This window comes from Aythya marila, assembly GCF_965140915.1.
Source record: "Aythya marila genome assembly, chromosome: 5".
NCBI lineage: Eukaryota > Metazoa > Chordata > Aves > Anseriformes > Anatidae > Aythya > Aythya marila.
The window spans coordinates 25,292,849-25,319,939 of NC_139046.1; the positions used below are offsets into that span (position 1 = coordinate 25,292,849).

Sequence of the window (27,091 nt, forward strand, 5' to 3'; positions counted from 1 at the left end):
GGCCCCGCCCCCTGCCCTCCCATTGGCCCGCCGGGCAGAGGCCTCGCCCTCTCCCCGCCCCTCCTCCTCCACCGCCCCCCGCTCCGGGTCGCTGATTGGCCGCGGGGGCGAAGGCGGGATTTTTATCCCCCCCCTCCCCTCACTCCCCTCTTGGCTGTGCTCACGTGACGCGGCAAGATGGCGGCTGCCGCGGACGGTGAGGCGCGGGGCGGGGGGTGGCGGGCGCGGGCTCCCCCTCAGCGCTCCCCCCTCACCGCCGTCTCTTGCAGGCGCCGACCTGGAGGCCTCGCTGCTGAGCTTCGAGAAGCTGGACCGGGCCTCCCCGGACCTGTGGCCCGAGCAGCGTGAGTTTTGGGGGGCTGTGGAGGATTTGGGGTTGTGGGGAGCCCTGCCCGCCCCGCTGACGGCCGCTCTCTGTCTTGCAGTGCCGGGAGTCGCCGAGTTCGCCGCCTCCTTCAAAAGTGTAAGCCGCCCGCTCCGGGTCTCCTCTGCTGCTGCCCGCCTCCTGGCCGAGCCTCCCCTCTGGAGCCTGGTTTGGAAGGAAGGGCTTTAAGCCTTAGGGAAGTCTCCTCTGGGTCCTCTCCTTGGTTTGTGGGTGTTACTGCCCTGCTTTAACCCCTAAAACGTCCAGGGGAAGGTAGAAAACAAGGTTAAGCGTTAAACTATCCCCACAGAGCTCCTGGAACCCTCATCTTTCCTGTCAGTTAAACTGGCCTTAACTTCTAGGTCAGACTTTCTTGTATGTTCCCAAAGATGCCCTGGTCTGAGCACGGTCTGTTTTCTGCTTCTTCTTTTTCTCTTCCAAACCAGCCTATTACGAGTTCTCCTCCCAAATGGATGGCTGAGCTGGAAAACGACGATATAGATATGTTAAAGGGTGAGTATGGGTGCTGGGGGGAGTAGGGTTGTCAAAGCAGGTGGGAATTCGGTCCTTACCAAAAAGAAGGGTTGAAGGGCTTGCTTCTGAACCCTTCCGGAGGTGTAGGGATCCTTCTGTGCTGCTCAACTTTTCTTTCAGAGTTTTTGTCCTGGATGCCTAACAGTTCGTGCTTTTATTATTTTTAGTTTTAATTTCATTATCCCATTAATTTACTTCACTTCTGAAAGCAAGAAACTCCTATCAGTGAGCCCTGTGGCCTCTGATCTCTAGCCCTTATATTTGCAGAATCTCCAGCTGAAGATGCTACCTTGTCAGTTACCTCAATTTTTTGTTACTTCTGTCATCTCCAGGAAAATATCCTTGCATCAAAGGCTGTCTGTTTTCTTCAAAACAAGCAAGAAAGAAATAGTTAAACCTGTGTAACATTATATGTTATGTTTCAGCTACTTCTCTTACTAATAATTTATTATAGAAATACAGTAGGTGTCTCCTGTTGTTGAGAAGAGGCATGAGGGTGGTTTTTTTTGGTAGACCTCAAATGATTAAGCTTGGTGAGCAGCTGAGATTTGTTGAGTGGCTTGTTGAATTGATGATATGTGAGTGTGTTTTCACTGTTGTACCTGAGATCTCCAGTAGAATGGTTGTTCGTAAGGCTGTATGAAAAGCTACAGAAAGGCTAGCTAGCATATGGATTTCCAGTGTATTACAGGCATTTGTAGTAATCTTCCTTGAGCTTGCTCTTCTTTCTCATATGAATTCCAGCTGAATTGTTCTGTGATAGAAGTAGGACAAATTGCTTTTTATATGGCTATAACTTTTTGCTGGTTCTCATGTCTGAGTTGTAAGGATTAAAGAACACAGTCTGTGCAGTTCAAACAAATTGTAGAAAGTATTATTTGAATGCTCTGTGAAATAGTGAACATATAAACTGCCAGACTAGAGGTCTGTAAACAAGCCAGAGGTCTATAGACAGTGTTAAAAATTGTGGTTTTCTCTCTTTTTAGAGTTGGGGAGCCTCACTACAGCTAACCTGATGGAGAAGGTTCGTGGCCTGCAGAACTTGGCTTACCAGCTGGGGTTGGATGAATGTAAGTTCTATGCATGGATGTGACCGACTCTGTTGCAAATCTTCCCATTAAAACATCTGTTTGTGGTACACCTCTAGTTGGAAAAGGGTTGACAGATTTGGCAAATATCTCACAGTTGTGGAGGTACAGTAGGAGATCTGATGGGAAAGTGTGCTACCCTGAACAAGTCTACCTTGGGTGCAGTGAAGCCTAATGGGGTGCATTTAGAATTTCTTATCTTTGGGTTTTGACTTCTAGTTTGAATGTTAAGGTCTAGTAATGTGATAAGATAACACAGTAATTTGTGACCTTCAGAAACAGGGAGGGGGCACCTGCACAACAGAATGCCTACTGCTCCAGCTTACAGTCTACCTGTGTGGGGGAAAATATCTTAGCAGGAATTACCAGATATCACTTTGACTTACATTTGACTTAAATAAATCAGGTAACTTTCCTTCAGTTCCTGTACAGGTGCTGAAGGTATTTCTCTGAATATTTGTAGCATTACTTTTGTGAATCTTTGTGTAATGCCTACACCTTGAAAATGGTGTGTAGGATTTTGCTAGCAATTAGTGCTCATGCTTCCTGTTTCTGTACTTGCTGTATTTTTTTTATAGTCGGCTGTAGCAGGAGGTGCTGTCGCTGCATTCTAAAATTGACTTTCATCCCACTTAACCAACAACCATTTTTTATCAATTTTTTTGAAGCTGCTGCTTTCATAATCACATTTAGAACTGATGTTAACAGGTTGATCCAGCTTTGAAGATTTCAAGGGGATTGTGCTTCCTTTAAGCACTACCTGTGCATATTGACACATTTAACTTTCTTTGCTTAATTTTGGCCTTTCATAGACTTTAGCTGCAGTTACTCTTGTTCTATGCACAGAGCTTTGAAAGCTTACCAACTGTAAGCCTAGAATGCTTTGATGCTTTCTTATCAACAGGTCATTAAGACTGAACACACTCCATGCACTTAAAAGTTTATTTTACTTTCAGTGCTAATATCTTCTGAGATTGTAAGAAGCATTTAGGGGCGTAGAAGTTATACTTTAATGATGGAAATCTTAGTCAAATACAAAGACTGGGTGATTGGCTCTCCTAGTTAAGCTGTAGGCTTACACATCAAAGAGCTTTGCTATACTAAATGGAGTTTAAGCAGAGTATAAGTTACATTAAGTGCACAAAGCTTAGAAATTTTTATGTTGCATTTATTTTTACTGAGAACAAATAAATACGAAAAGACCAAGTGAGGAAAAAACGTTCGAGATCTGAGATTTAAAACTGTTAGTCTATGGTAACTGAATTCCTGAATTTTTAAGGCTTATGAACGCTCTTTTTGTGTTTGTAACATAGTTAGTTGTCAGTGAAGTCTACTTTCCTTTAACCTGTAATATACGTAATGCTTTGTAAGTCATAACATACGTTCATCTTAGGAAAATTTTCACAGAAAATGAAGTACTGAGTTTGAACAGGGCCTCTCAGGACCATTTTTTCCAATACTGTCTTTAAGTTTTCTCTTGCAGATTTAGGTAAGTGAGAAAACAAGAAGAAATGTACAAAAGGTTCATTTATTAAAGTTAAGAGACTTGTGGTTTTGGTCCAGAGGTACATGATTTGATTATACCTTTGTACATTTAAATGCATTACTCCACGTTTTATGTGGCTGATCATTGAAACTGCTTATCGAAAACAGGATTAAAAAAACATGCTGACCCATCTCCTCTAGATGGCAGCATGAAGCTTCTCATAGAGTTCTTGATACTTTTTAAAATGTACAGTTTCAGTCATGATTTGAAGCTTCTTTTTCCCAAGACATGTTTCTGTGACACATTTCCTGTTGTAGTTATGTCATGAAGTCTGTTAACTGAATCAGTTCACAGCACCCTTCTTGTAAATTTGTATTGTAGTTCATGAGGCGAAGTGACATGTGGGACTGGGTACCTCTTCAAAAGCTTTCTTTATCAAGGCAGTATTCTGACGTTAAAATTGAGATCTGAGCAGTGAATTTAACAAGATACAGTTTTAAATTAATAATTATATGCCTTTTTTCTTAAATTCTGATGAACTGCCTTAGTATTTTGCCGGGGATCAGTGGAAGGCTGATATACTCCTAATCATTTGGGTTATTCTACACATTCTTTAAAAATACTAGCACAGGCTTTTCAGTCTTTGGGAGCATCTTGAGTGGTGCAGCAGTTACTGGCAGTGAACATTACTGTCCACAGAACTATTTGGCAAGATATTTTAAAAATACAGGATGCAAGTTATCAGGATCTGATGACATAGAGTTAACTCAGAAGAATGTTATAATGTCTACCTGCGCTGTCAAGAATGTTTTCATTTGTGACATAACTCTATAAGCTATATTTCTAGATAAATACAGGAAAAAAACCAACTATATTGCATGCTTTGTCCATCTCTACTGCATTTGTCTAGGAATGGCTGAATACTACATGGATTCCACATTCTTATATGTAGTACCATTTGTCCCTAGCTTTTTGGCCATGGATTTCTGTGTCTCTTTTGCTTTCCTGTGCATCTCACAAATGTATGCTCTTCGTAACTAACTTTCCTCCTCTTTTTCCTATAGGCTTACCTTTACTTTCTATAACCCTGGCTATTTTGTTGAATGCCCCATGGTTTCTGTGAATTGAATTAAATTGTTAACATGACTTGGTTTCTCAATTGGGTGAAACTGAATAGACTTGCCATGCTTTGATTGTAACACTAAGTTCATCAAACAGCAACTAGAAACTTCAGAGGTGACCTTTTAATGTCAGAGGTCTTTGGATGCAGCGAATGTCATTTGAACTGGGATAATGCTAACAGAGCTTCCTGCAGTATTTTCTATGGGCATTTCAGCAGCTGAGCATCTTGCCCTCTGTTAAGATTCTGTGCAGTGTGGCATGCATCTGGACTACACTAGCTTTATTTGATAACACAACAGTATCAGAGTTAGGGATGATAATGTCACAATTTGAGAGAGATGTTTGCCACCTGAAATGGTTATGCAGTATTTGGTAATGCCAGTTCCCTCCCCCTCCTCTGAGGGAACAGTGACTTCTCTCTGAATAAGGCAGCTCTTGATCCTTCCAGCTGTTTATCCAATTCCTCCAGCTTCAGTAGTACCTAATAGATTGAGTTCATACTTGTGCAAAATCAATTGCTGACTTGGCTTTTTTCTTCATAGCTTAAAAGGTTTATGTTTGGCAGATACCTTGTAACTATCCTAAGTTTGTTTTAAACAAATAAATGATGAGTGAGCATGTGTTTTGTCAGTTTCTGACTGAATGATCTCCCAAACATTGATTTCCCTTTTACTAAGATACAGGCCATTAAACTACCTATTAAAGACGGACTGATCTTCCATAACTCAGCGCTTATTTGCACCACAGAATAAAGCATAGTTTTCTTATTTTTTTTTTTGTTGTTGCTGTTTTGCCAAACTTTGGAACAAACCAATTTGTGAAAGGATAAAGTAGGTAGGATGGAGAATCAGAGAAAGCAGTGCATCTCTGAAGGAATGTGGCTGTCCACAGACTTCTGGAAAGCCCTGGTATGAATTTCCAATGTCTTTGGGTACCACTTGCTAGACTAGTTCAGAAGTTCTGTAGTGTGTATATATGCCCAGTATCACAACCATGCTTCCTGTTTATAAAATCTCACTGATGCTAGAACATTTATCAGGCTGCTGTGCTGTCATAGTATAGCTTCAGCAATGAAGTTCATTAGTATAAGACTTCCTGAAAAGCCTGGTCTTTTAAAGGCCTGATGTATTTGGGAAGGGGAAATAATGGTGCTTGTATGCAGCATCTGTCTTAAACATTAGAAAATCTGGCATAACTAACAGCACAAACATGAATGCCTCTTACAATTTCCTTACCAGCAGTGTTAGTCTACTCTTCTATATTAGATTATGTTTTTATTTGGAATTGAAGCTGTTCGTGCTCTTCTTCCTGTAAGATAAGGAATGTAAGAGACTATATTTTTCAATGTCAAATCCTCACACTTCAAGAGCAACGAGACATATATATGTATAAATAAATATAAATATTCAGCCAAGTGTCCCCCATAGGTTTGTGTGCCATGGTTTTCACTGAGCTCTATCAACTTTGCTTCTATTTTCTTTTGTGCAATGCCTGTTTATTTTCCATACATGTTCAGCATGTGTAAGCAAATTGGGTAGCTTGTGTACAGTGGAAGAGCTGCTTGATGCTGGCTGTCAGGGGTCCAGGAATTACACCTGGCTGCTGTGGGGGATGTCAGTCAGGATTAGTGATAAGCAGCCTGGGGGTTTTTAGCATGGAGGTGGACAACTGGTGCAGTATGTGAAAAAGGTGTGTGAAACTGATGAATGCAGAAGAAGTGGGAATGGGGAACAACTCCTCACTTTTTCTCAAAGTATGGGAGCCAGAGAGAACAAAATGTCAGGATAAAATCACTGTCTGGTGTAGTCAAGAGCTCATTGCCTCTGAAGGTTGTGTGCCCAGAGTTATCTTATTCAATAAGTGAGACAGATTATTGGATGATAAATCCATCAGGAGTGTCTGACCACAGAGAGGTCACCAGTGGCTTAGATAGAAATCTGGGAGATGTAAAAAGCTGGGAGAGATTACGAGGCAGGTTGGGCTAGGTGCTCACCCTGGTCTTATGCTCTTCTGTAGATATTTGCCATTGGCCTTTTGGAGATGAGATGGTGGGGTGGAATGACAGATTTTTTTTTTCCTTTTTTATAAGTTTAGTAATAGGCTGGACTGTAATGCGTGGTAGTTTAGCATCTGCTACCAGAAATCACTGAGGTGTCCGTATAACAGAGAGAACTTTCCAGAGACTGATGGAGATAGGAATGAGGAACAGCCACCCTGCTCCCAAGTTAAGCTGTCCTGGGCTGTGAATTGTAGCCCTCTGCAGCCTCACAAACCTCTGAAATTTCTGGAAAATCATACAGGGAGTCCCTCTGAACTCCAGGCTAGTTACAGATTGCCATTCTTTCTCAGATTGGTAGTCTTCACTTTTTCATTTCTCTCAGATAAATGCTGTCATACGTGATCTCTTGCCTGCAAGTTCAGCTTTGTTGGAGGTTTGGAGAAGTAGAGCAGTTCCATCTTTTTCCTCTTTCCTTGAGCAGAATTTAACTGTGGCATGTTTTGAAACACTTAGTTCTGACTGTGATCCTTGCAGCCTGCTGTTGACACGGATAATTTCAAAGCTATTACAGCTCTTCCCAACATGACTGAATGTGAATTCACTCATTGATGCTTTTTTTTTTTTCCCCTTGATGTTGATCACAGGATAGGTGTAAGTCAGGGACTTGAAGACTGTCTTTGGTAGATTGAGCTTGTGTTATTTTTAAGCTTTAAAAAACAGGACAACACCTCATTTATCATTAAACTTGGACTTCGTGTAAGCTGTTGGATTGGAATGGAAGTAAGGAAAGGAGGGAGGACCATTTATCACCTTACTAAAACATCTTTCATTTTCTGTAATGGATCATGTTTTCAAGGAGTGTCTACATGTAGTACCAACACACATTGCATCAGGGTTGGACCAGATGATCTTGGAGGTTTTTTCCAATCAAAATGATTCTGTGATCTGTGTGCGCATTGTATGGATACACACATTGCCTCTAGGCTCCATGCAAAACTAGTGGCAGTGTACTCCAGAAGACTTGATGTTAATGATGTAATTGATCAAATTAAAAATATGTACTGACCATTACTGCTCTTTGTTTAGTCCTGAGTCAATTAACACGGAGGCTTTTTAATCTCAGAAGCCCTACTTTACATTTGCAAATGTGCCCCCACCTAGTGCAGTACAGTTACTAGTGTCTTTTCTAGTTGGCTAGTGCCTTTTCTGGACTGTGTGCACACTTGTTTGTAACAGAACATTTCAGATTCTTACATTTTCAGGAAACCAACAGATTAACAGGCATGTGTAAATAAAGAGGATTTTAATATTGAGGTGTCAGTGGGGAGTCTCATACAATCACTAAGGTTGGAAAAGACTTCCAAGTTCATCTGGTCCAACACCAATGTCACCTGCTAAACCATGTCCCTAAGCACCATGTCCAGCCTTTCCTTAAACACCCCCAGGGACGGTGACTCCACCACCTCCCTGGGCAACCCGTCCCAATGCCTGGCTGCTCTTTCTGAGAAGAAATGTCTCCTCATTGCCAACCTGAACTTCCCCTGGCACAACTTGAGGCCATTCCCTCTTGTCCTATCACTAGTTACCTGTGAGAAGAGGCTGACCCCCAGCTCCCCACACCTTCTTTATAGGTAGCTGTAGGGAGCAATAAGGTCTCATGATATATTCTGGAATCTCTCATGTCAACCCATTTTGGTAAAAGCTGTATGTTGCCAGCTTTTGCTCCCTTTCTGCGGTCTGGGAAGTTGCACAGAAAGGGAACTGGTTCCTCACTGTTTCTTATTCACCAAAATGAGGATTTGGAATCTATCCAGAAGAGGAGGCTCTTTGCTGAACATGACTGTTTCCTTGGAGAAATAAGAAATGGTGGAGCTAGGGAAGGAAACCCAACTTGCAGAATGAAGGAGGAAGTGAAGGAGGATCGCGTGATGTGGATCCAAGACAGCAAGAGTCTTGGTGCCCGTGGTTAGGAAGATGCAGCAATGTTCTCAGTATCTTGACTGCTGACAAGAGTAAGGAGGATGCTCGCTTTCTTCTTGTTAAAAGCCGGCATTTCCAGAAGCATAGTGCTTCTTGAGCTAGTGTGTTTGTGTTCATCTAAAATGAGGAGGAAGAGAACGTGCTCTGGAATCATCTATACTGTTTCTAAGTACGTCAGACTCGGAAGAGGTATTTTATGCCAGGTCTAGTGCTCATTATGTCCCTAAGGTTAAAATACACAGTTTATTTGTTGTTGTGATGTGGGCTATCCTGCTTAGGAGGGAAACGGTTTGAGATGCATATGGTTCGATATGCCCCCATGTAATATTTCTGCTCTGTGAAGAATTTTCTTTGTAGCAACAGTTTTTCTTGGTCAGTTCCCTTACATTTTGCTGCCTTGCTGAATGAATTTTCATTGCATTTCAGCTTTGCCTGAAAGCATATTTCTCTCTTATTTTGTTATTTAGTACTGTGTTTGCAAGGACTTTGTGAAATAGTATATATGTCGTGCTTCAAAGCTTGAAGGCAGATTTTTATAGCTGGACAATAAAATTATGTTCTTTGGACACTGGATTTCTGTAATATGCAGTTAGCATAAGGATTTACTTAGTTGAATTAGTAGACTTCTCCCAGAAAATGTCTCACATTATGGATGGTTTGTCTGTGGGTTGGGAAATGATCAGAGGGTATTTCTGGAACTATACAATCGATGGAAATGCTAATGCTTGGTTTTGTTTTCCTTACCAGGTGTGTGCTTTCTGGAAAAATACAGAGTTAGTACAGGCTGTTTTCGATTTACATTCATAGTAATTCTCAGTCATCACTTGGCTGTTTCAGAAAGGTGAAAAGACCACTTGGTATTGCTTAGGGTATTTATACAACCCTGTCACTGTAATGTCCAAGCTGCCATGATTTCCATGTGAAACCTTGGCCTTTCTCCTGATTCTCTTTATTTCCTCCTCCCACACCGTAGATCTGCTTCATTTTAATGCACAGTGATATGGTAAGAGGTACTCTGCATCTCCAGGGGGACGAGGAAATCACCTTTCCTTATACTGCTCGCTGGGTGGTTTATTTACTGGCAGGATTCTTCGTGGTGGAAGAGTGAGACATGAGACTGCCAGCCTGAGATTGGCACTCATACATGATCTGTGAATTGGCTAATTTTGACATGTAGGTAGTTAAGAAATAATTACAGTCAGAGGAGTCATGACCTCAACTTTTCATCATCTCCATTGGCTTGTGCCCCAGTTTGGAAGTGAGGAAGGTATAGGAAGTTTTAATTGTACCTGTGTGATTTATCCTCAGTCAGCTCTTTAATTTCTTCTGGCTGTCTGAGGTTTCCGACATGCTGTAAATTTCTCCAACTTTTTCATTATCTGCAATTTCTTTATGACTCATGAATCGGAGTGGAGAGAGAGTGTGGATTTACAGCAGAGATAAACATGTCCATAAAGTCTGTATCTGTGTCAGTAATTGTACTGCTGTCAGTGACTGTCCTGTTTTACAGGTCTCTCTTGGGAGAGGAACACACTTTGCTACCAGTGTCAGAGAAGTGTTCGCTTTGATTTGCATTAACTTGCCAGGAGATTAGGTTGCAATGGTGAGGATGGAAATTGAGTCTGGACCTTGGCTGCTATTGTTTTTTTTTAAATAAGTGGGTGTGCGGTTGCCCTCTATGTGCAGAAAAAAAACCAGCAGGTCCAGACTGTTCCTAAATACAGAACCAGGGAGATTCAGTCTACTGATGATATAAAATATGATATTAACCATATGCATAAATTGTGCATTCTTACCATAAAACAAATGCACTATCTAGGTAACTGTCATATCATTTAAAAAATGGAGAAAAAAAAAGCAACATTGCAGGGATCTTCAGGATGTTTTCTGTCTGCTTGTGAAGTAGAACAAATATTTCTCTAAGCTTCAAGAAATTTCTGCGTCTTAGCTTTCTTCTCCCTGCCTTATTGGGAAAAGTGCTATTGTGGACTTCGATGGAGGGTACTAATATAGCACCCGAATCTCCAGGCATTGATGGAGATGCCAGCTCGCTGCAGGAGGAGGTATATGCTGGTGGAGCTTGAAGAGGAGAAAATTCAGAAAACTCTCTTAAATATGTCAAAGTTAAAACTTCTGCAGTTTCTCTCTGCAGTTACTTTCTGTTTGATGTCTCTTGCTGATACTTGTATCAGTATGTATTTACATGCTGTATGTAGAATCTTCTTTTGTTAATTATGTGGTTTGGATTGGATTCTTTGTCCATGATTTACTAACTTCTGTTAACATTAAATATGCAATTTTCTCTTAGAATTAATTTTAAAAATTGAAAGTGGCTATGAATACCCAACTTTCATTATGTCAGGTATGTGCAGCTCACTGATACTTTACTAAGTCATCTGGACATGATTTTCAGAAGGGAGATCATAATAAACAGTATCTGTGATTGTGCAAATAGTTTTTGACTATTTGCTGTCTCATAGACGTAGGAGCATTAGAAATGTTAAGATAATATCTGCCTTTGCATGGCTGTTAATCCTGAAGCCTAATGTTGGAAATACAAAGTGAAGCTTTTTGAGTGTTTGACAATGTCCACTTAGGTCTAGTAACTGGGTTGCCAAAGTTACGTGTAAGGACCATGTGCTAAGTGGCCAAATATCTGGCAGATAACTGCTGTTAAAACTCCTCTTGATCTTAATGGGTGGTGCTCAGTACAAAAAAAAAATAAAAGCTGAGTTACTCTGCTCTGCTTTTTACCTGATCTTTATTGAAATGTCTGGGATGTTTCTTTCCTTTCCCTCTCCTTGTTTATGTTCCCAGTCGCTGTTTGTGTAGGTGATTGATTTTTGTAAAACAAAGGTACTTTATCCACTACTTCATACTACTTGCCTTAATTTTAATTATTTGATGGATGGATCCTTAATTTTACATTGATGGAGTGAAGGTTGATACACATACTTCCACCAGTTAGGAGAAAGGAGCCTTTGCAGTGTTAGTGGGGAGGAAGAGATCTGATTAATCTGGAGACCAGCTGAACAAACATACTTCTTTGAAAACTTTGTGCGCATTCACCAGATCTGTCACCATTAGTTTTCAGAATGATTCTTAGTATGTTTATCACAGTAGTAATTTGTGCTTTGTGAGGACATCTGGAGTATTAGTGTTGGTCAGCCAAGCAGTTGAGGATGATGTTCAGCTACCAGGGTGACTGTGCAGCCTCCATTCTTGGAGATCTTCCAGGCTTCACTGAATAAAGCCTTGAGTGATGCAGTCTGACCCTATCATTGGCTCTGCTTTGAGTAGGAGACCTCCTGAGCCCTTGTATCCAAAATCATCCAGTGATCTGATGATTCTCCGATGTAAGATCTTTTCTAGGAGTAAGTTAACTCAAAGCCTGCATTCCCCAACATCACCTGAACACAGCACCAGGCAGTTGGTTCAGCTCAGCAGCTTCGAGCAGGAGATCTCAGGTGGGACTCTTCTGGTGTGCCTCCACATGAGCAGCCTGCTTAGGAGCAAGAAACCTAAGGATTTTTTTAAGGAAGTGGTGGCTTTCAGACTTTTGGGGGATGAGAAATGGTCTTTCAAATACTTCCATCCACAGAGTGGATTATGTCTGGGCAACTGAGGCTGGGGAACCTATTTCTCTTTAGGTGGAGGTACAGTGCATTCAGTATCGCTCTTTAAGCAGAGGAAGAGAATGATCCTCCATATACACAAAGGTTCTTGTGTGTCTCAGCTCAAATGAACAGCGTAACCAATATCACTCGTGTAGACAAGCAGGGGGGTCAATGGGGCTTGACTGAAGAGCTTTTAGCCACAAAAGTAAGGGAATGGGCTGTCACATTAAAGCATTTCTACCTGCCACATGCTTGGCACAGAAAGAAACATGACTACAAACAAAATGTTCTTACATTATACTGTCAGAAGCCTATTTTTTGCTACTCTCATTCTGACAGGATAACTTGTAGACTACTGTCAGTGGAGGAATTGAAGATGGGGAAAAGTTTGATCAAGCATAAGGTTATGTGCATTTTTCCATTATGGTTTAAGAAACACAAAAATGCCATACAAATCTTGGGAGATGCTCTGGCAGGGACTTTAAAACCTTTGCAACTGCTCTGTATCTATTATTTAAATTTCTTTTGCCTTTTCTTCCTTAATCCAATTATGTTTTTCTACTGCTTCCATGTTAATAGAACATTTCCTCTGTATTAACAGATAATTGAATTATTATCCCTGTATTGCTTCTGAAATATTTTCCTGTAAATTTTGACTTCTGGCAGGAGTGAAAGCTACTTCCTTCCATACTGGGCAATTTTCTTCCACACTATGGTAGTTGGGCCTATTTGCTGCATGGTTGCAGCTGATCCTAGTGAAAATCTCACCAGGACGTGACTTTGGGGATCTTTGTTTAGTTTCTGGAATGGCCGCTGTTCTGCTTGGCCTTTTTATTTGCCTTCTCACATGCCCCTATTTCTACAACTGTACGGTGGAGTTCATGGTAAGGTAACTTTCTTTTGCAAGACAGTGGAAACAGAATTAAAAAAAAAACAAAACAAAAAAAACAGCATATGAAGCCTGTGTCATTACATATTCTATTCTGTATGCTGTTCTCTATCATCCCCTGCTTGCTCCTATTAAATGCCACAGGAAGGCATGATTAGCATATTGTGTCTTTACTAGAAGTACAGTGAGAATGTGATAATGAAACAGAGCCTACTATCAAGTATGCTTTGGCCTGGAGCCTAAGTAAGGTACCTAAGAAAAACAACCCTATTTCTAGCCGTTTGCAGACATCATATATAAAAATATTTCTATTTGCAAGCTGCATAAAGGTTAAAAATGGTTAGCATAACAGTTAGTCTGTACTAATACCAGGCATTATTTACCTGTTTGTGGTACATTGACCTACCTCGGAGGCAGTGGAGTTGCTCAGTATGTAAGGATCAGTCCTGCTGTTTAGTTCTGCCAGCGTTTGTGCAATGAGAAAGAAAATATGCTGTACTTGTGGAATAGGCTGGGATGTTGGTGGGGTATTGCTCCGTTCCTGTCCAGTTTCCTCTGGTTTGGATCAGGTGATAATATGTACGAGGCTATGTGAAAATCCTCCTAGCATTTTATTGTTTTAGTGAGGGTTTCAGTAGTTCTGAGCTTGAAGTCTTCTTCTGCAGGATATATCAGGGACTTCCCTCTTGCATCACCAGGAAACACTGTGAACATCCCCTGCGTGTAGTGTTGCTAGACCATGTCTGATAGTGTCTGTCTCTTATTGCCTCATTAGCTTGTGAGCATTAGAACAAGATAAAAATGCCCTAAAGCCTCTTATCTGATGATTGTCGTAACCTTCTGAGTGCCATTAGTTTAAGTTTGCAATCAAACGCTTCCCTGGAGTATAAGGAGCGCTGATTAAACCTGAAGTGTCCCGGGGGGCTTTTACAGCTGTCGTGGGGGTGGTGGCTGCCCCTCTCCGAAAGGGGAAGGGGGGCTGCAGGTCCCAGTGGGGCAGCCGCTCCGCAGACCTCCACGTGGCTGCCCCAGCTGTTCCGCTTTGCCTAATGAATTGTTTTACAAGGAGAGGCTGGATATTGTCATCACAAGCTGCCTTCCCCGGGGACCCAAGCCAGCCTGATAATGACTAATGTTAGTGATAGTAATTGAAGTGTGATGGCTCTCCAGGGACTCGCACACGCGTCGAGCTGTCAGGCACTTGTGGCTGGTGCAGTCCCGTGAATACCCCCGAAATGCCTTTTAATTGCTTGACTTTCATAACTAGTTCCCATATATCTCCTGCAGAAATACACATTTTATGGGGGGAGGGAAAAGAAACGGAGGACTCTGCTCAGACTCTCACGTTACACATCGAGTTTATTGCCCTGATGCCTTGCGGATGAGGATGGCTGCGTGTTCTTGTTCCTCTCCAGTTGCAGTGTGAGCCTATAGCTCTGCACAGGTGTGTACAACTGATTTCACCTGAACATACCTTTTCTTTCATGTCTCGGTCCCATCCTCTCTTACACTGATCTTCACTCATGGAGGTTGTACTTGGTTAAAAAAGGATACAATTTTATTTCAAAAAACTAAAAGGATCACTGGTGTTAATAGTGTGGAAATAATGCTGGCTATTTGTAGTTTGTTAGGCATCAAAACAAAGGAGTAAGATAGAAAAACAATCTTGTAATAACCTGGTGTATCTGTATGTCTTGATTTTATGGCCATGAGCTTTTGGGGTTTAGGACAGAGAGCAGACCAACCTACATAAACCAGTGAAAAATTTCTGATAATTTTCTCCTCTAGAAATTCATTATTGAAGATAGGTTTGAGACAAAATATAGTAATGTAGTAAAATATAGTAATAAATATATATATATATCTCAGTGGGCTCGAGATAAAAATAGCTGGAGGGGGGAACTGTGTCCCTCACTGCCAGGATAGCAGCTTCTGTTTTTTCAGCCTTTTTTTTTTTTTTTGCACTGTGTTGAGGTAGGCAGATGAAGCCCATTGGGTCAGAGGAATGTTCTCTGCCAGAAGTAACAGATTACAACATGACATCAGTTCAGGAAACAAGTTCTAAGAGGAACATAAGGATTGCCACCATCAGACCAGTGCCCTTGCAGTATTCTGTCCCCTGACCACAGGCGGCAGCCATGTGAAGACCTGCTCGTTGTTCTGCACAGCCGCAGAGGAGCACAGAGAGGTTTCTTCCCAACCCTGCCAACAGTGGTTGGTGCACTCACTGAAATGTGAAGCTTCTAGAGCTTCATCTGTTAGCAAATATATCTGTTCTGACATTATTAGGTAGTCCTTTTTCAGGATCTTGTTAAATGTAACAGGATAATGCAATATGATTTTTAATTAAAGAGCTAATAATTGCTTGAAAGCTTACTGATTTTTTTGCAGCTATATCCATTAGTCTAATAATGTAAGACATAATCTCCTTGTAAAACTTGATTTGCTTTTATTTCATCTTACGAGTTTTTTTAGACTAACTTCATTATTTTTCCTCTTTTTTTTTTGGTATTAATTCCTATACAATTTATTCTCATTAAAGAGATTTAACTTCACTGGTTATAAGAAAAAATACCAAACTTCTCCTCTGTGATTTCATTGTATCTAGCGTGATACTATTGCACTGGACTGAGAACTCTTGTGGCTTTGATCCTTTCAAGGCTGGTCTTTTCTAAGAGCCTGTAGAGTGAAAATAACAGGTCTCCTGTGTTTTGGTGCTGGCTGGGACAGAGGAAGAACGTCTGTGCCTTGAGGAAGCTGTGATGAACGAATGGATTTATTCACAGAGCTGAATGACCAAGGAGAGGAGATAAAGAACAGTGAGACCTCGACAGTTCTTTTGCACGTTCTCTTTAGGAATGAAATAGGAAATGGAAAACACTTTCCCTGTTAGGGTTGTTGAGGGTGCTCAGAAGTGTGTATTTACCAGACACATAGCAATCACACAATACTGGGAGATCCTTCTCAAGTTCCACCTGACAGCTGGGCTGTTTGCAGTAGACTATCTTTTGTGTATACTCCTGGTTGCTGGGCTAGTTCTCTATCAAATATGAATCCAGCAGATTATATTCCCATTTTTTACCATGAAAGTGAAGCTGGAATATTACTTTTGGGCAATCTGATAAAGACTCTAAAACCTCGTTAGAGTGGTGAGGCGATTCCTGTCTCTTTCTCTTTTTCCTGAGTTTACATGGATTAGGTTAGAGATAACGGACTTTTAAGAAGAGTCATATTAGGGAATGAAGTGGCAGATTATGGTCATGCCTGCAAGGTATGAAGAGAAATTAAAGATGCTTACAGCAGTTCCTCCAAAGGATAAAATAGCTGAAGGTAGATTTTTTTTTTTTTGACAGGATCATCATGCGACAGTGGAGCAGATGTTTAAGGTCAGAAAATAAGGCAGGAATGTGCTGGGAGGGGAAGGGAATGAACTGAACTTCTTGGTGCCAACTCTTTTTTTGGTTTAAGATCTGTTTTTAGAAGACCCAACTCGGCCCAAGTCAGTGTGAAGAACTTTGGTAAATTCAGGACAAGTTATAATAGGTCGTACTAATTCTTTCCATCCACGTAATGAATTTTAAGTGGTGACGGTGACGTTATTACTCTTGCTTGCCTGTTATTCTTTAGGTGTAGCAACCTCTGGTTTCAGGTTTGTGGGCAGTCTTCTGAAAAGACTGATTTCAAGACAGCATTTCTGTTTGGGTTTTAGAACATCCTAAAAATGGCATTCTAGGAAATGCAGCCTGAAAGTGAAACCCAACCTGAAATGTGGGAAAGAAGTACAGTTTAGAAGGTCAAATGAAACCATTTTGATCATGTGGCTAGGGGGCTTTGAATTAATTTCTTGTCTGAATTCTCTTGTTTTAAAACTGTTTTTTAGGGGAAAAAAAAATCCTGTCTTCCTAAAATGAATTAATAGTGTTGGAGAATTCACTACATGCCTCTTTTATAAACTGCTACCTATCGCCTGCTTCCCTATTAAAAATACAACCCAATTCAAATGTAAATTTATCTGGGTGCTAAGACATTTTGAATTGTCTCCATCTGTACAGGAAGGTTTTGTTGTGTCTTTTTGAGCTCTAACTGGAGATCAAAAAAGGGTGCTTAATGCCATTGCCAGCGGAGTAAACATACTACCTCTTCTCATCATATTCATTGCAAGTTTGTTCTTCACCTCCCCCTTCCAGTGAAGTGCTTGCTCTTAGAAATTTATTTTAGTAATAAAACATTACTTTATACATCCCCATGAAAGCATGTTTGAAGGCTGTTTGTGGATTTTTTTTTGAAAGTGTTCAAGAGCTTGTTCCCTGAGCACACTGCAAACTCTTATCATGGTAAGTCTGAATTAAAACACTGAAATTTATGAGCCTAACTTTCTGTGTGAACTCAAGCTCTTAGGATATGGCAACAGACTTGTGGTTGGTATGCTCTGCTTCAGATATCTGTCCCCAAATGCTGCGTATTGTTGGTTGGTTCTGAAAAAAAATGGGTGGCTTTATTCTTTCAGAAATGTTATTGTTACAGAAATCTTTGCTCACAATGAGGAGAGAATAAAGATGCATTTACTGCTCTTCAGAGTTGTAAGTCTTGACAGTAAAGCTAAACGAGATGGTTCAGTTACTTTCCTATGATTTATCTGATGGCTTTTTACTGTAATTGGAGAGATGGGAATAAGGAACACCATACTGTGTAAGCGGAGATTTTCCATTATTAATTTAATTTTGAGGAGATATATTTATTTATTAGCTGCTACAGCACAAACACAAGAATGTAGATAATGGATGGGGGCCTAATACTGATTGGCTAAATTTCACTCATGTGTTGTTGTTGAGCACTGTTTTACTGAAAGCTAGTGAAGCTTATTACAGCAAGTTTCAGCAGAACATATTTTAGTCTTCTGTGTAGAAATTATCTTACACTGATTGTGTGCTTCCACATGGAGAGCTTTCTGTACTGCAGGGCACATATATCTACAATGAAGTGCCAATTAATTGCGTGCCAGTACACTTTACTCTAAAATCCGGATTTCTGGATATTTGGGGGTGTTCTAGCAACACCTGTATGATTTCAGCCTCTCTGTATGTACATGCATGATATTTCTGAAACCTCTTGTTATATTTTAAAACCTTCTATGTCCAGTGGCAATTCAACAAATAACTACTCCATATTTTCTTCCAGTTAAAATATGATTTCTGTTTTCTCCCTCTAGATTTTAATCTCTGTTCTGCTAAAGCAGGTAGAATCTGGTTTGGTCAGTAGTTGGAGGAGAGTGCCAGAGAGCCCAGATGTTGCAGAAAGCAGCCTTGGGTTCCTGAACCGTTTTCCTGCAGTAGCTCTAGGGGGCTCTCTGCTGTTGGAAATGGTACATTTCCGATGAGGTATATGATAAAGCTCTTAATAACCTGTTGTCATTAAAGATCTCATAACACTTTTTTTTTTTTGCAAACGCTAACCTCATTGTCATCAGCAAAATACAGCATATGCAATTACAATCTAATTTTCTCTGCAGTGCCAATTAGAGATTCTCATTTTTATCCTAAACTATGTTCTGCTGTGCGTGTGAACTGCTGCCACATAAGCTACAGTATTTAAGGAGTGTAGGAAATAATTTTTCTAGATGCTGTTTGCAGAGTTCCTTGTGTAAGTCACTAGAAGTATGTTGTTATCAGCACTGACCATGTGTGCAAGAAAGATGGGAAATAATTATCCTTTCCTTGATTATAACCCTGCAGTTCATTACTGTAGTAACCTTAGAAGTATATGGGCTTTGTGGGAGAGCTGGAAATGAATGGCTAAGATGGATGACTGGATGAGGCAGGACAAAAGTGTGAACAGTAATTTGCAGGAGAGTAATAGGTGTTCACCATCAGTTTGTGTCCAGTGGCATTTAGAAAAGACTTAATACCTATGTATTATTTTGGGTTCTTTTATTTCCAGACCCTTCCTCTGGGTTTTATGCAAGGACAAAAATCGTAGCTCTGCATTGAGCTCGCTGGATGTGCAGGATCATATTGGGTTCTCCTGGGCTTCTTGTATGAGATTTTGGTTCATTAGTATGGACTTCTAATGACCAATTTGAAAACGAGTTGAGCAGTTTAAGATTATAATGCTGTGTCCTCTGTTGTAATGCTAAATTAGCTGGCAGGTAAACCCACTGCCTGTGTGCATGTGCTAACATAAGCAGCATTGTGTAATAATTCCAGTGCTAGTGCTGATGCTTTCAGCATAACCAAGGAAGAAGCATTTGCTGATATAAACGACACCAGTTTGCATCTTCTGGAGCAATTGAGTTCAGTTTTAGGAAGACTGCTGCATTGCATTAACTTGATTGTGTTTTGAAAGCTTTCTTCCTATTTGTGAAGACTAGAAATAATTGCAAAGTAACTATAGCTCATCGTCTCCAAAATGTTTGGGCAGCATGGGGTGGACGTCTGTCCTGAATGGTGCTGCTCTTTTCTGTGTAAGGAACTTATGTATTGAGGCAGTGAAAATAACATGGGGTTGGAAGTTCAGTGAGCTTCACAATGAGAACATGCACAAGTGCCCTGTTTAACCTGCTCAGTGGTGTGTTTGCTCTTATTTATTCCACAAAGTCATAGCTTGAAATCGTTACTGTGAATTTACTGCTGAAGAGGGAAAAGGTTGAAGTATGGCTAGATGCAGGAGGGGAACAGGTTGTTTTATTTTCACAGGTAGCATTGGCAGTTCCCAAGCAATGACGCTTGGAGAAACTGGCTGTTGAGAGCCACATCCTGATGAGATGTCTGGGCCTGTTGCACAATTGTGTGATGTCTGCCACTACAAATCCTGTTTTTTCCCTTCCTCTAGAAGCTGCTCTTCATAGTAGGAAATCTACATTGAATTACCCTTGTCTGCATAAAACACGGGCTGATAACAATTAGGCGATTGATTACTTTTTCAGGTGGTGAAAGATGCCTCTTCCAGGATTCGTTTCCCCATGCCACCCCTGACTTTAAACACCTGCAGCGTTCAGCTTCTGGAGAATTCAGATACTCGTTCCTCCCAGTGCTTGGATGTATTTATTGCATGCACTACATCTTTCCATGTCTGACCACTGTAGCTTGAGAGGAAATCATCTTTTTATTTCAGCGTGTGGGTTGCACTAGTTTAGGTGAAGCGGGATTTTTATATAGATTTTAGCACTCTAGTAAAATTTCTGCATAATGAGTTTTTAAGCAAATTAAAACCTTGTGTGTACCAATTTAGCTTTTGCTTGTAAATTCAGAGGGTAGACATAGGCGTAGCCAGTTTTAAGCCATGTAGGATTTTGTATTGCTATTTTAAATAATTTTTCAAATAATCGTTATTGAACGGTGGTAATTTTTGTGTGTAATGCAATATTGTTTGGTGGCATCTGCACCCTCCATTATTTATGCTCTGGGTTGTTAGCTTTAAGTGCTTTGCTAGCCAGTTAATAACCAGATTAGAGTACTGAAACAACTGAACAAAATGTCTGATAAGCGTCTCAGAATTAATATTACAAAAATACAGCCTTTTAAAACATGTTTCTGTCTGTAGTGCACATAACACTGTAGATCATTAAATCTTGTCAGTCTTGAAATCTGAAACACTAAGGAAAAAATGAATTAAACCCAACCTTTTGGCTGTTGCACCCATCTGAGGGACATCCTGCTCGTGTGCAGGGTTAGGAACACAATCCCAATTTTTACCTGCCAGTTGAACTGTTCAGGAAAGTTGCTAAATGCAGGGCAGGAAACAGTGAAACTTGGCAGTTTTGTAGGGGAAGAAAATCGAAATAAACATTTTCTGTAGTCTTCCCTTCCTAATCGGTTTATATTTGAGTAGCTATGGTTGGTAAAATTCAGATAAATCTAAGTTTCAGAGATGACTGCAGATTTGAAAGGAATAAAAAGGTGTTTTTTTTAGCCCTGGTGGCCTTGAACCTTTAGAGGCAGCCTATATATAAGCTTTATGTTATTGGCAAATGTGTCCTAGGTGCCTTAAGATGTGGTACATATGTGCATAAGTCTTTTTGCTTTATTTTATCAATTTCTCCATTTTTCATTTAAACAATAGAGAAGAATGATTTTTTTTTTTCTTATTACCCGTTTTCCCTTTCTGGTAATCCAGCAGCATCGTTGAGCTGCTGTGTCTTAGTTGGAAAACAGAGTGGCAACGTTTGTTGCATTTTAAAAACGGCTTTGATTGGATTGATGATAGCAAAAATAACTTTTGAAATGTTCAAAAAGCTGAACTTTTTGTGTAAATGTGTATATTTGTGTTACGTGGCAGTTGTCTTCAGCACTGTTCTGAATGTTTTATTGAAACTTTTCCTTAATACTTCTATTTCTTCATTATTTCTACCCAGTTTCTTAGTGTTGCTTAACCATGTAACTTGCTCCACTTAAGGACTTTTCTCTGGCTGCAGCGGGTGGCAATGCCTGCTCTCTGAAGAGCTGTTTTCTGAATGCTTCTGTGAGGTTCTGGCCCTAAATCTATTGATCAAGGTAGTGTCACTGTGGTGTATTTCCCAGGCTGAAGTTGCAGAGTCCCCAGTCCCTGGGTTTTCTGCTGCTTTCCTGTTAGAATTCAGTGTGCCAGGCCCACGGCACCCCGCTCTTTCATGAATGGAATTCAAAAAGACACTTACATTTCCATAAATAAATTAGGAATTCAGTGGCTTCTTCCGGCTAATCAGGGCAGGCTGATAAACCTTGCTAGCTGTTTAATAAATGAATTGTGACTGATTACCTATTAATATGGACGCCTCAGGAATTCACCCTGGGGGAAGCAGAGCAGTGAAATAGAGAGGGGCATGGCCCCCTGGGAAATCAGGGCTTCATGTTTGCAGCTTAAATATCTCTGTGAAGTATCAATAAGGAGGTAATTGAATTTTGAACACAAACATGAGCGCCGGATGGATGAAGGAGAGGGGGGCTCTGATCATCTCTTCATGCCCCTTCATACTCCCCTCCCCTTTCCCTTAGAGACCACTCTAGTGAAGATAGATGCTAAATCCATTAAATAAAGATTAGACTCTGTCGTGGTAGAAAATGGCAGCTTAGCTAGATCCCTGGGCAAATTGGGACCTTTAGCAATACAGAAAATTAAAATATACATTTTTAACAAGTGTGCTGTCGACACAGTAATAATGACTGTGTGGCTTGTGGGGTTTGCTCACCTTTCAGATCTGCTTTTGTTTGGTTATATCACTTGCTCTTGTTTTGAAACCAGCCTACTCGGTCTCTCTGAAGCAGAGGAGGCTTGGGGGGAGGAATTTTTTTTTTTTTCCCCATCTTGCTTTCAGTCTTGGGCTCTTTTTTTTTTAGGTCCTTATGCTTTTGATAGTGTAGAAGTTCAGTGTTCTTCTATTTGAATAGGGAAATAATTACCTTTGGCTCCAGCATGCTCAGATGCCTCTCCTAAAAAGCAGCTGGAAATAGTCTAGAGGAAGCATGGAGATGATATTGGATATTGAAAGAAAAATGTGATTGGGCTTTTTTCAAATCAGGATTTTATTCACTAAGCATGTGGCTTTATTATTTACTCCATGTCAAATTTTCTGAGTTCTGCTAATGTGGGAAAGGTTAATACAAGGATGATCATTGTAAAATATCAATGTTATTTCTCGTTATGCAATGCATTGTAGAAATATAGCTGAAGTGCGCTTTAACAGGTGACAGTCCTTCTTTATGATACTGTGCTAGACTTAGAACATGATCAGGCCTTCTTCATGACTTCGCATGCCCTATTCTCTGTTGCAGGAAGTCAGCAGATCCTCTTTTGCAGGCAAAACCTCATCTGCCAGTGTAAGTGGGGGACAAATTGCCATTCTGGAGGGACTGCTCCTGTTTCTCCAAATAAACAGGATAATACCAGATAATCCATCTGCAGAACAAAATCCAAAATTATTTAACGTTTTTTAATAAGAGATGAGCCTCAGCTGAGTGTGGCTCTGAGGAAACTTGATGTTGCTTCCTTCTAAAAATTTTTCTATTGATTTTAGAGTGTTTTGAGACTGCAAGCAGGAGAAGTAAAAAATAAAAAAAAAAATTAAAAAAAAAGGTGTTTTGCTGAATTAGTGTGGACTGAGACACTAGTAGCAGGAAATCTCCTGTCTGTTCTTCCATGACAGCTCCTTGGTAACACTACTTTCCAGACTCCTCTTACATGTTAGGAATCATGCCTGGGAAACCCTGAAGCATTCTCAGCTTCTGCTGCTAAGTTCTCTTTAGCTAATAAAGAACAAAAGTAGATATTAAATGGAAGAGAAGTATTAATGTATACAAGTCCATTTCAGAGATAGTAATGATAGCACTGGGAGTGCCTTGGCTTCCATTAACCCTGAGCTGCTGCAGACATGGAAGAGGTTTTCCATCTCAGTTCCCCAGACTATCATCTGCTTCCAGATTCCAGCAGCTTGACCACCTTTTTTTTTTTTTTTTTTGTAAGAGATTTTGCATGGGAATATGGGTGTTCTTTCACCCAACCATGCTTCTAGCAACGAAGAAAGTGTCTACGCTTGGCTCAGCCTCATGGATTCTCTTTGATAGTGTTGGCACCAAATTGAAAATGAACAGGTACCACCCTTTAGCTAAATTGCAATAATTAATTGTGTATGCACTGTTGCTTGTCTCAGTTGAAGAAGCCAGATCTCAAACCTCCCTTCATAAAGGTAGATTACAGCATTGGGCTTACCTCTGGCCAAGTGTGTTGATCGTGGGCTGTTTCTCTTTGGGGACTTCCTGGCCTTCGTCCCCTCATGTATTTACAGTCTTGGATCCTTGAGTCATTGAAGCCCATCCTTTCTCAATCTCCAAACTCAAGGGCAGTTTGCATTAAAGCTCTTCTCAAAAGCACGGACCATGGTGACTTTATAAATGGTTTTGAATCCAGTCATATTTTAATTGGTACAGTTGCCAATTAAAGACAGATGTAGGTCAAAAAAGCCCTGATCTGTATGTGCCTCTGCCAGTCTTTGTGCTCTCACCTTTCTGCAGCGTTCAGTACAACATGAGAACATCTAAGGACTTTGCAGTTCCTCTCCTGAATCTCTCTCCCTATCAACATGCAGACTAACTTTATAACCCATCTACTTTCCTTTACCTTGGCTGGCACCTTTCAGAGAAGCCCCCAGTGCCTTGACAGCTTGTTCCTCTCATTCTACTGTCATCCTTGGTCTTACTCTACCACTTGTCCTTCTGCTTGCCTCTTTTGGATTTTTTTCCTGCTCTTTTCTTCCTGCATCTAAATTAGACCGATTTTCTAGTTCAGGAGTCTTCCTTTGTGTATCCCTAGTTAAAGAGGAGAGATTCTTGCTGGTTTGTTCTGCAGCATCTTCTGAAAACAGGCATGTGCCAGGAGCCTCACAAGCTTATGGCTTTCTACATATTAAGGCACTTAGTGATGCAGCATTTTAATTAAATTAACCAGAATTCGTAAATTGTAGATAGATTTTCCCAGATCATCTCATGATGAGCTTTTAGAGTGATCACACTGCTGGTGTTTAATCCATCAGATTGCCATATGGAGTGTTGAAGAGCAGAATATCTGTTTATTAACAATTGCTGGTTTTTCATGTCAGCAAGTACATTTTTTTATTTGAGGGCCTGGGAATACAGTCTGTTGCTGTACCTATTATACCAATTATATGGACCTCATGCCAGACCCTATTTCATGTCTACCTCTTTTATTTATTTATTAATCCAGGTGATTCAATAGACTGTCTAAAAGGCAGGATAGATGATGGGAGTCATCCCACCAGTGTCCAGAAATTCTTTGATTTCGTTACCACAAGAGGAAAGGCCCAGATGTCCTTTATAAGAAATTATTGGTATCCTTAGCATTGGAGGTTTCTGGAAACTGTTAAGACATTTGATGAAGCTTTGCAATTTGATCAACCACAACATGTTGTTATTCACAAAAGTCACAAAGTTGTTGCTCATGTTAGAGGTCAGCTGACTTTTTATTCCCTCTGTATTAATAAATACCTGGCCTCAAATTCTAGGATATTTGCTGTGTTGGCCTTCCTCAGGAATAGAAGTTCCTTGTCTCTTCAGAGTAGTGTTCTGTTCCATTTCATTGTGACAAATCAGTTTTTCTACCACTTTAGCTATGTGTTGGACTTTCTAAAAGGAAGAATATTCTTTGGGGCAAAGGAAAGAACTTCTTGTATTATGACTTTTTCAGTGTACTGCTTCCTGCAAAAAGAAATATTCACCGTTCTGGGATAGAAAATATCATGGGCCTGGTGCAGAAATATGTTTTGTACCTTAGACATCAAGTTCTTCTCATCAAGTGTAATTTAAGATAATGTCCACTGTCAGAACCTTCTCAGTTCTCAACAGTAGTAACAGGTGGGCATTTTTACTCATCCAAACATCTTAACTGTTGGCTCACTTGCTTTCTTGGATAACTTGAGAGTCTGGGGAATAATAAGTGCTTATTAAGGCAACTTCAATTTTGATCTGCGTTTAGGCAGTGTATGAAGAGGAGGGAACTGTTGGTATGTGTTGATGATGATAAATGGAAAACAGCGCTTTCTAACCTTCATTAGAGTGGTCCATTGTATCCAGCAGATGGCAATGAAAATGTACCTGCTGCTCTCTCTTCTTGCTGAGCAGTGCCTTAACTAAAAATCTTAAATCCTGCAGACTGTACTCTTCCCTGTTCTCTGGTGCATAGCTGCAGATCACTTCCTAATGAGGATTTTGAGTGCCCCCTGCCTAGTGGGTAAAACAAAAGCCAACGCATCCATGGATTAACGAGAAAGGAATTTAATGCTGGCATGCTGTACCCTGCAACAAAATCTGTTTTCAGGATTTCAAAGTATTCTTTAAATGTTCAGCACTTGGGCGAGCCTTTTTAGTAGTCTTCTCTTTCCTGGCTTACATTGTTTGTCTGTCCATCTGCTTGTCTGCCAGTTATCTTGGTATTTGTGTCATATGGGCAAATAAGCAGTGATCTTTCAATAAGCTCGGCACGAAAGGCAGCGTTAAGCACTCATCCTTTTGCGTAGTCCCGCAGTACTCACCAGCTTGGACCTGCTGCTGGTTTGCCAGGCAGGATGCAATTTCTTCAAGGCAGCAGCAACAGCATCTGTCCTGGAGAGGGGAAAACTCCGAGGCTGTGACAATAGGGATTTGTAGGGCCTTTGCATATGGGGGGAGGAGAGACTGTGGATGCTGATGATATTTAGAGTGGGTGTCACTGCTTCTAGTTAAATCATAAGGACAGTGGGGTGTAGATGGAGTGTAATGATTCAGATGGTAACTGGCTATGGCAGCAAGCTGAGAAGTGAGTAATCTTTCCTGTGCAAGAAGAAAACTTTGGTTCTGCTGGACTTTGTTTCCTGTATTTCTGTGTTCTTTTATCTTTATTTCTTTTTAGTAAATATGCAGTTTCATATAACTTCTGTACAACTGTTATTTGTACGAATATGCAAGGCAAGGTGCTTTGTTACTTCTAAGCTGTAGTTGTCTCCAACAAATTATCTGCAATCCCTCTTTCGTGGTGACTCTGAACACTACTGCTCTTCCGTCCCTAACTTACCCCTGTGAGCCAGGTATAATGGTTGACACTCCGGTAAGTTGGCATCCAAGCTATAATCTAAATCTTCCACACACGTGGGAAGCATACCATATAAACACCCAGGGAGCAATCTCATTTGTCTTCCACTTGTTGTACGGTATCTGTAGAAGTCTTGATGACCGGTTGTTAATGATGTGTTGGGTTTGAGACACTGTTCTGTGTTGTCTGTCTGTATTTGTGTAGTGTCTCTTCTGAGTGCCTTAGGACAAAAATCCCTTGCTGTGTGTTTGTACACCCTGCAGCACCATAATAATAATTCAAGATGTACATCGTGGTATTTTAATTTACCTGTCAAGCTAACATCCCGGCAGTTTTCTTCTTTTGATGTTGGCATTTGGTTGAACGTTTTGGCTTCTGCTGTGCTTTGGCATTCCAAGTTCTAGCAGCAGGTAAGTATGGAACAAACTCGAGTGGAGTATTCCTTGAAGGGCTTTGACAAC

General features: G+C 40.6%; 1 protein-coding gene across 1 annotated transcript in view; it reads left to right on the forward strand.

The window, feature by feature from the left end:
* The first annotated feature begins 162 nt into the window (after window positions 1–162).
* Window positions 163–27,091, forward strand: part of LIN52 (lin-52 DREAM MuvB core complex component) — a 45,222-nt gene continuing 18,293 nt past the window's right edge. Inside the window, exons 1-5 of the mRNA XM_082762354.1 lie at window positions 163–196; window positions 270–344; window positions 426–463; window positions 811–877; window positions 1,885–1,968. Coding sequence (XP_082618480.1) covers window positions 178–196; window positions 270–344; window positions 426–463; window positions 811–877; window positions 1,885–1,968 — 283 coding nt within the window. The 5' untranslated portion in view covers window positions 163–177. The remainder of the gene's footprint in view (window positions 197–269; window positions 345–425; window positions 464–810; window positions 878–1,884; window positions 1,969–27,091) is intronic.